This window comes from Pan paniscus, chromosome 19, assembly GCF_029289425.2.
Source record: "Pan paniscus chromosome 19, NHGRI_mPanPan1-v2.0_pri, whole genome shotgun sequence".
Classification (NCBI taxonomy): Eukaryota; Metazoa; Chordata; class Mammalia; order Primates; family Hominidae; genus Pan; species Pan paniscus.
Window position 1 is genome coordinate 90776213 of NC_073268.2, and position 9784 is coordinate 90785996.

Sequence of the window (9784 nt, forward strand, 5' to 3'; positions counted from 1 at the left end):
GGGCTGGGACCCAGGAGCCAGGGAGGAGTGCAGGCTCCAGAGAGCTCCTATCCCCCACCCCTTCATCTGTTCCCTGGCCAAGCGGCATTGGCAGGAGAGTTGGTCCCCAGCCTCCCCGGGCCTGCCCCAGGGGAGTGAGTCCAGGACCCTCTGAGAAAGCCTGGCAGGAGCTCCTTGGACCAGACTAGGGGTGATGTGGCCCACAGGCAGACAGTTCCCACCCTGGGCCACTCCTCCCTGGGTCTTAGGTGATTCACCACGATGATGGGCCCCAGCCATTAACAGACTCTAGAAATACCTCAAAGACATTATCCCTCCTCCTTCTACCCACTATGGAAACCATGCCACAGAAAGGTTAAGGAATCTTCCTAAAGTCACACAGTAGGCCATTTACAAATCAAGACCCATCCTTCATACCCCTTCTGCTCAGCCACCCCTGCCTCTCCACCAGAGTTAACTAATCCCAGTACCCCATGCCCACAACAGGAATGCCTTTGGGCTCCACTGTCAATTTCAGAGCCTCAAAAATAATTCAAACCTAGTCCCTGCTTAACCCATTAAGCCACCTAACCAGCAGCTGGGAAATTCCAGCATTGGATCTAGACCCCTGTTATCCAAGATTGGAGAACAGTGGGACAAAGTGCTCCTCTCCACCATTCCTGCGTGTCCCTGGGGAAGATGAGCAGAGCAGAGCCAGACAGTAAAGGAGAGGGCCACGCCCCCTCCACAGGTTACCTCCTTGGTACTCCTGCCCGCATTACCCACAGCAACCCCGGGATGCTGATCTGCAGCCACATGTCCCATGTGGGAGGTTTCTGCTGAAAGAACTTCCAACTACACATCTCCCCACTTTAGTATAAATTTCAACCTTCCCTAATTCATGCAACCTTTTTTTTTTTTTTTTTTTTTTTTTGAGACAGAGTGTCGCTCTGTCACCGAGGCTGGAGTTCAGTGATGCAATCTCGGCTCACTGCAACCTCTACCTCCTGGGTTCAAGCTATTCTCCTGTCTCAGCCTCCCAAGTAACTGGGACTACAGGCGTGTGCCACCACTCCTGGCTAGTTTTTTGTATTTTTAGTAGAGATGGGGTTTCACCATGTTGGTCAGGCTGGTTTCAAACTCCCAACCTCAGGTGATCCGTCCACCTTGGGCACCCAAAATGCTAGGATTACACACATGAGCCACTGCACCCAGCCTCATGCAACCTTTTAATAAACATAAAATGTCATTAGAAACTTCCAGTCAGGCGCGGTGGCTCACGCCCTTAATCCCAGCACTTTGGGAGGCGAGGCGGGTGGATCACCTGAGGTCGGGAGTTCAAGACCAGCCTGGCCAACATGGAGAAACCCCGTCTCTACTAAAAATACAAAATTAGCCAGGCGAGGTGGCGCACGCCTGTAATCCCAGCTACTCAGGAGGCTGAGGCAGGAGAATCATTTAAACCTGGGAGGTGGAGGTTGTGGTGAGCCAAGATCTCGCCATTGCACTCCAGCCTGGGCAACAAGAGCAAAACTCCGTCTCAAAAAAAAAAGAAAGAAAGAAAGAAAGAAACTTCCAAATAAATGCTGTGACCCAAAAAAAAAAACCCAAACAATATTCATTATAGAGTATGCAAATGACCATGCCCCACCCCCAGCAGATTCTGATAGACTCCCTTGGGTGGGAATCCTTGTCCAATATATTGACACTTCCCTTTCCTGTCAGTATAGCCCAGCCCATGCGTGTACTCATGAGCGGACGATGGATGACACAAGTACACAGAGGGACGGAATCCCTGCATGGTGCAGCTATGGGCAAATGTGGCCACTGTCTTGATTGTGCAAATGTGGTGGTTCCCTGGGGCCACGGAGCACACTTGGGGACCTGTTCATGGTGAGGTCTCAACTCCGGCCTCTAGGAACTTGAATGAGGACAGGAGGGTCAGAGGGAGAGCCTAGGAGGCTGAGCCAAGGAGCGTGGAGAGGAGAGACAGGGTGAAGGTGGCGGCAGGCTTTCTGGAAGCAGGTGGCCCTTGGTGCGGTCAGCATTCGTGCCAGCCCCTTCTTCTCTGATCCTCTCCATGTGTCTCTCTCCTGGAATCCCAGAAGCTGCCCCTAAATCTCCATTAACTGCCTCTGCCCCTACCCCCTAGGTGATGCTTCTGGGAGACACAGGCGTCGGCAAAACGTGTTTCCTGATCCAATTCAAAGACGGGGCCTTCCTGTCCGGAACCTTCATAGCCACCGTCGGCATAGACTTCAGGGTGAGGTGGCTGCAGGCACTTGCTTCCAGCAGAGAGCCAGGGCTGTGGCTCAGGCACAGGGGGGGTTGCCCCCGCCTTGCTCACCCTGGCTCCCAGGGACTCCCGAGGCTCATGCCTGGAGGGCACACAACCTGCTCCCCCAAGACCACAGAGGTGGCCGGGTCAAAGGAGACTGGGCAAGGTTGGCTCCTTGCCCAACTATAGGATGCAAAAAAATGAGACTGAGTCTTCGATTCCAGCTCCATTCCTGGGGGACTTCTCCCAAGCAGAGCAGCCGCAGGCACGGCATAAGCTGAATATCTTGGCCCACAGAGCCCCTGCTCATTGCCCTCCTACCTGGGCCCCTTTGGAAAGGCCTCAAAGGTCAATCAGTCTTTCTGGAGTTCCCAGAAAGCACAGCCCTGCATTGGGTTTAAGAGCTGGGCTTGGGCCGGGCATGGTGGCTCTTGCCTGTATTACCAGCACTTTGGGAGGACGAAGCAGGCAGATCACAAGGTCAGGAGTCCAAGACCAGCCTGGCCAACGTGGTGAAACCCCGTCTCTACTAAAAATACAAAAATTAGCCAGGTGTAGTGGCATGTTCCTTCAGTCCCAGCTACTCGGGAGGCTGAGGCAGGAGAATCACTCGAATCCGGGTGGTGGAGGTTGCAGTGAGCTGAGATCGCGCCACTGCACTCCAGCCTGGGCGACAAAGTGAGACTCCGTCTCAAAAAAAAAAAAAAAAAATAGAGCTGGGCTGGCCATGTTGGGAGACAGCAGCTCACCAGGGACCCTCCCTCTCACCTTGACGACTCCATCTTACAAATCTGCATCAGGGATGCTAGACGCTGCACACCTGAAGTGTTCAATAGAGAAAAGGTCTCACCCTGGCAGGTGGGGCTGTACAGCTTCAAGCAGGCAGAAAGCGAACACTTCCTTCACTAGAGAATTAGTGGGCAGCTAAAGAAAAGGTGCTGCTGCAGATGTAGCCTCAGGTCCCCAGGATGCAGGCAAACACCCCATCTCCAGGGGCTCGGTCACAGTCCCAAGGCCAGGCTCCAGGAGAGGGAGACCGAAGTGGGGAAAGGGCAGGGCCTCCAGCAGCAACCAGCCCTCCAGCCCTGGGCTGCCTGATCCCTGGAGAGAGCCAGGATGTTTCTCAGGCTCCTCTTGCCCTGCTGTTGTGAGAAGGCAGTTACAGTCCTCAGAAGAGATGACTCCACAGTGGAGGTGTCTGGGGATGGGGTTCCTGCTGCCCTGATGGTATGATCTGGCTGGAGACGGTTCTGGGGCTCACTGCACCCACTCTAGGCCTGGAGAGGGAACAAGACAGGATGTCTGCAGAGCTGAGGAGCCACATGACTCCTGCCCTCCCATCCTCTGCCTTTTTCTCTTTCAGAACAAGGTGGTGACTGTGGATGGCGTGAGAGTGAAGCTGCAGGTGAGACCAGAGGCTGGAGTTGGGGAGGGAGGATGGAGGACCTGCCCTTCCTTCTCACCCTGAACCACAGGAGGCCTGCAGCCCTGCCCTCCGCCTGGGGCAATTTCCTGTGGGGCCCACGGGAGGAAATGGCTTTTGTTTATTTGACGTCTGCAGAAAAAGCAGTTCCCAGGCACCCTCTCATCTATGAACAGTAGCTCCAAATGCCTTCAGACAAGCTTAGCCTCTATCCATCTCCTCCCCAGTTGCCTGGGCTTTATCTGCTCTTAGGAGATTGGACATCCCCAACCCCTGAGCTAGGGGAGAGGAGAAGATTCTTTTTTTTTTCTTTTCTTTTTTTTTTTTTTGAGATGGAGTCTCGCTCTGTCGCCCAGGCTGGAGTGCAGTGGCACAATCTCGGCTCACTGCAACCTCTGCCTCCCAGGTTTAAGAGATTCTCCTGCCTCAGCCTCCTGAGTAGCTGGGACTACAGGTGCATGCCACCACACCTGGCTTATTTTTTGTATTTTTAGTAGAGACGGGGTTTCACTGTGTTAGCCAGGATGGTCTGGATCTCCTGACCTCGTGATCCGCCTGCCTCGGCCTCCCAAAGTGCTGGGATTACAGGTGTGAGCCACCGCGCTCGGCTGAGGAGATGATTTTGAACGAGCTTGAGAAATCAGTAACTGCTACTGTCCAGGTCATTGGATGCTCAGGTGCTCATGAGAACCTAAAGAAGAAAACAGCCCCACCTTCCCACAGATATCTCATACCACAAAGCAGGCCTGCTCCACCCAGCACATTCCTTGCACCTGCCTCCTTCTGACCATTTCTCCATCCCATCCCTTCCCAGATCTGGGACACCGCTGGGCAGGAACGGTTCCGAAGCGTCACCCATGCTTATTACAGGGATGCTCAGGGTAAGTCCCTCGCACCCTCCAACCCCTACCCCAGCCCCTTGGTAGCATCCGTGCTGCTGCCTAAGTCCCCTCTGTGATCCTCTCCCCTCCAGCCTTGCTTCTGCTGTATGACATCACCAACAAATCTTCTTTCGACAACATCAGGGTAGGTCCTCCCTTCCCCTGACTCCCACCCATAAGCAGCCAAGGCAAGGTCTATGCAGGCTGGGGTTGCTTCCTGCCCTGTGGAAAGCGGGTGGAGCGTGGAGTCCTCCTGCCTTCTGAAAAACACCTACTTGTGACTCAGAAGTCATATCTGCTGCTTTGTATTTGGTGGCCATGTGGGCATGAAGGCCAAGCAGGCTGTTGTGACCCTGTGCCACCTGCATAGCCCTCACTGTGATTCACGAGTGTGTTTCATGACAAAGTGTTCAGAACAGCCCCCACTCCACCCTGGATAATTATCCACAGAGACCAAGGGAAAAACACAACCAGAAAAGTCCACACATACATCCAGGGCAAGTTGCAAGAAAGTGACTCAGTCAGACAGAGTGAGTGGTTGTATCCTCACAACCAAACTATTATAGAGACAAAAATTTGATAAATTCAAGCACCAATTTTGTTCACGACATTGTATAGGTTTCATGAATCCCCTGACCTCAAGGACAGTTTGCTGATAAGCAAACTAGGAGAATAAAACGTTTATATAGAAAAAGGAAGGAAAATCCATGGCACTCCTAGTCCTACCTCCAACCCCATGCTCATGGCAGACATCACTAATCAATCACAGTACTTTTGATCACTGAAACCCTTATGTGGTCTTAGAATCTTTAACAAGACACTCCAAGAAATCACTGGTGACAGCCAACTGATTTGTGAGATAAGGTCTCCATGCATCTGGATCTTCCATAGAACTGATAGTTGCACAGCATAAAATGGCAAGGGTGGGGCCATTGTGGGTTGAGCCACCAAGGAAGGCCATCCAGGCCTAGATGGGCCAGAACAAAGGTAAAGATGAGAGAACACACAGGGTATCGTGTTCAAGGTAGTGAGTAGCTGAGGATAGTCAAACGGAGCAGAAGAAGAAAGGGACAGCAGGAGGAAGAGAATGCCAGTCTCAGCACGCCCTCTCCCACAGGCCTGGCTCACTGAGATTCATGAGTATGCCCAGAGGGACGTGGTGATCATGCTGCTAGGCAACAAGGTGAGTGGCTCCGGGGCAGGGTCAGCCCAGCCCTGCACTTCCTCAGCCCTAGCCAGCCCCATAACCACCCAAGAACAGTTATCTAGGCATCCTTCCTGAAAAGGACTCTGCAGCCTCCAGCTCAGGGGTCAGACATATCTGGAGGCTTCTGCCCATCCCATCTGCCCCTTCCAGGGAAAGTCCAAGTTGTTGCCTGGGAAATCAAGGGGTGCCCAGTTCTCAGCCCCCATTAGAGCAGAGTGAACAGGGTCCCAGGTCAGGGGCTAAGAGTGCAAAGGGTTAGCCCCAACTGCTGTCCTATTCCAAGACTGGGTCACCACACCCTTTACCAAAGGTGAGATCCCAGAGCTGGGCAGAAACCCTGGCCCCAGGCCAATCACACCTGCCTGCAGTCCCTTGGGCCACCAGCAGAGGGCAGGCAACGCCTGCTTCTGGGGCAAAATATGGGCCCGCTGGGGCGGAGGCCTCCTTCCCCAGAGTGACCCATTTGGGCTTGACAGGCGGATATGAGCGGCGAAAGAGTGATCCGTTCCGAAGACGGAGAGACCTTGGCCAGGGTAAGTGATTGTCTGTGGGACAGGGTGAAGGGTGGGGGCAACCCGAGGCTGGCCCTGAGGACACTCTCTCCCGGGCAGGAGTACGGTGTTCCCTTCCTGGAGACCAGCGCCAAGACTGGCATGAATGTGGAGTTAGCCTTTCTGGCCATCGCCAAGTGAGAGCTGGGCAGGGAAGGGAAGTGTGCGGGGCAGGGCGGCACACTCCAGGAATCCAGTAGGGCCCAGCCCCTGGCCCAGCCCCTGGACACACCTGCATTCTGCAGGCTGAGGTCCATTTGCTCTGGGAGCACTGGGCCACTGGGAGAGGGGAGGGGGCGGCTCAGCTCCTCACCCCAGCCCAGCCCAGCCCAGCCCAGCCCAGCCCATTGTCTCTTCTTCAAGGGAACTGAAATACCGGGCCGGGCATCAGGCGGATGAGCCCAGCTTCCAGATCCGAGACTATGTAGAGTCCCAGAAGAAGCGCTCCAGCTGCTGCTCCTTCATGTGAATCCCAGGGGGCAGAGAGGAGGCTCTGGAGGCACACAGGATGCAGCCTTCCCCCTCCCAGGCCTGGCTTATTCCAAGCAGCTGAGCCAATGGGGAGAAAGATGGAGGACTCACTGCACAGCCCCTTCCTAGCAAGGAGCTATACTCCAACTCCTACTTGAGTTCCTGCGGTCTCCCCGCATCCACAGGGAGGGTAAAACACTTAGCTTTTATTTTAATAGTACATAATTTATACCAAACAAGGCACCTGGATCCCCAAAAAACCGAGGCTGGGAGCTAGTGGCCCTTTTGCTTTCTAGGACTTGGGGGGCTGGCCCTCCCTCCTAAGCATAACAAAGGTGGTGTTGCTCCAGCTCAGCCCCAGGGGACACAGATGCACTTTGGGGGTGAGGGCAGGTAATGACTCCATCGCACCCTCAGTTCAGCTGGACAGAGGCTCAGGTGACCCCAGCCTTCACTGTCTCCCGCTCTCCAGGAGCTTATCTTCGCCCCGTCTCCCAAATAAGTTGGCCCTTGTGCTGTGAGGAAGACCAAAGCCTCAGGGAAGATAAGAGATACGGAGATGGGAGGGGGAGGACAAGGGGCAGAGAGTAGGGTCTAGCTGGCTATCTCTGGCCTTACTAACACCCCCCTGGAAGCATGCCCCTTTTCTCCAGCACACAAGCACATTGGGGCACCTGGAAATATTGGTTCCAGGCTCCTGTTCTCTGGACTTCAGATCCTGGGGGAGCCCCTCCCCAACTGAATCCCTGGCTTAGCTACCTTCCTGCCTGTGCACCTAAAAACCTCAGGTCAGAACTAGGAAAAGAGTTTTGTTTTTATTTTTTTGAGATGGAGTCTCCTTCTGTCGCCCAGGCTGGGGTGCAGTAGTGCAATCTCCGCTCACTACAACCTCCACTCCCTGGGGCTCAAGCGATCCTCCCACCTCAGCCCCCCAAGTAGCTGGGACTATAGGTGTGTACCATCACACCTGGCTAATTTTTGTATTTTTTGTAGACACAGGGTTTTGCCATGTTGCCCAGGCTGGTCTTGAATTCCTGAGCTCAAGCAACCTGCCGGCCTCGGCCTCCCAAAGTACTGGGATTACAGGCAGAAGGCACCATGCCCAGGCTAGATGTGTCTTATCCCAATCCTTTGGCAGGCATGCAGCTCCACAGGCGATTTCTTCAAGCAGCTGAAGTGTTTAGCCCTCCTGGGTTAAGAGCCAGATAAGGAGAAATCCCTTTCCTAGGTTTGGAATGTGTTGTGAAAAAAAAGAGAGAAATCCCTGGCTCCTGGAGCTGGTGGGAGACAAGATTAAGCAAACCTCCCCTGACATGTATCCCTTTGACCCCAAGCTCTGCCTCCTCCCTGACCACCCATGCCCTTTCCTTTAACTTCTCAAACAGATACCAGGGCCTAAACTGCTTTACCTCCCCTCCTACTGAGTCGGGTTAGGTGGTGGGAGGTCACCCATTTCCGAGTTAAACCAATGCAATATGAGTAAAACAAGGTCATGTGGGTATGTCTGGGGTAGAGAGAGGGGTAGCAAGTTCATGTGTCCTCCTTGGTCACATATATCCCAAAGCTCTGATCCCTGCCATGGGAAGTGGACAGGAAACATGAGGTCATGACCTGCAGGCATCTTTACTGCAGCTCTGCCGGACTGGAGGGGGAGAGGGGGAGGAAGAAGCATGCGCTGCACATTTCTGAGGCTACTGCATTTGCTTTCAAGGCAAAAATCTTGCTCTGAGCAGTCAGCGGCTCCAGTTTGGGCCCGATAAGGAAGTTCTCCGTGGCCTCTCTCAGGCAGAGCAGGGAGGAGGCTGACATTGCCAGTCTCTTCTGGGGCCCAAGGCAGGTTGCAGGAGATCCAATCCCGTAGACAGCTCTGGGCCTCTTGCATTTGAGTTTTTCAGAATTAAACTGCAGTATTTTGGAAAGCACATCCTGTCCACTGTTCCTTTGAAGTGAGTGTGGGAGGGGGGTCTTGTTGAAGGAATTGTCATTCACTGCCAAAATCATTCCATCCTCCTTCCTCAGTGTCTGTCCTCAGATGGTCAGCTCCCCGCTTAACAGACTGTCTCCCGCCTCTGTGACCAGCCTCTTTTTGGCAAGAGGGAGCTAGAAGGCTTTACAGTCCTAATCATTTTTCTGTTGGAAAAAAAAAAAAAACCAAGGCTCCTTTCCCTGTGGCGTGTACCCAGAGGTTGATTACCTGAGTCTGTCCTGCCTCTCCCCACCCCACCTCCCTAGCCAAACGCTGCTGTCAAAGCCCATGCCATTGCCCTAGGTGGCCTGTCTTCAGTGGGCTGCCCCTCGAGGTCCCAGGCTCTCCGCGGAGCCCTCACCTTCCCAGCAGGGATCAGAACCTGCACTCCTCTATGCGAGTCCTGGGACAGCACAAAGTGGACTAGGGTTAGGGTTCCCACAAACGGAAAAATGTTATTCAAACAACTCTGTAGGGTCCGAGGAGGCCCTCCGTCTTAATTCTCGAGACTGACCGGCCCTCGCTGCCCCGAGCGGGAGCAGTTGCCCCGGCAACAGCCGCTCCCTCTCAACTGGAGCTGCACCCAGGCTTTGGCTAAAGGCTGTTAAAACGTTGGCCAGGTGCGGTGGCTCACGTCTGTAATCCCAGGGCGGATCACCTGAGGTCAGGAGTTTGAAACCATCCTGGCCAACATGGCGAAATTTCGTCTCTACTAAAAATACAAAAATTAGCGGGGCGTGGTGGTGCGCGCCTGTAACCCCAGCTGCTCGGGAGGCTGAGGCAGGGGAATCGCTTGAACCCGGGAGGCGGAGGTTGCAGTGATCCGAGATCGCGCCACGGCAGTCCAGCCTGGGCGACAGAGCGAGACTCCGTCTCAAAAAAAAAAAAAAAGTTAGGGTCCTTTACCCGAGGGCCGGCTTTCCTCACTCCCCGCCACAGGTAGGGGAAACCAGGCCGGAGCCGGCGGGCCCACCCGCCCAGAACCGGGAACTCGGCGAGCCCCGCCCCTGCCACCCCAGCGCCGGCCG

The 9784-nt window shown here is 54.4% G+C and overlaps 1 protein-coding gene across 4 annotated transcripts in view; it reads left to right on the forward strand.

Moving 5' to 3' along the window:
• The window catches only part of RAB37 (RAB37, member RAS oncogene family), a 78784-nt gene extending 70072 nt beyond the window's left edge, over positions 1–8712 (forward strand). For 3 of the 4 annotated variants that reach the window (XM_008965914.5, XM_003813333.6, XM_003813331.4), the window contains 8 exons: positions 2132–2242; positions 3621–3662; positions 4495–4561; positions 4654–4706; positions 5679–5744; positions 6245–6301; positions 6380–6456; positions 6683–8712. In XM_008965914.5, the coding sequence (XP_008964162.1) occupies positions 2132–2242; positions 3621–3662; positions 4495–4561; positions 4654–4706; positions 5679–5744; positions 6245–6301; positions 6380–6456; positions 6683–6788 (579 nt within the window). In that variant the 3' untranslated portion in view covers positions 6789–8712. The remainder of the gene's footprint in view (positions 1–2131; positions 2243–3620; positions 3663–4494; positions 4562–4653; positions 4707–5678; positions 5745–6244; positions 6302–6379; positions 6457–6682) is intronic. The other variant, XM_003813332.6, reaches the window with a different exon arrangement.
• The last annotated feature ends 1072 nt before the right edge of the window (positions 8713–9784 follow it).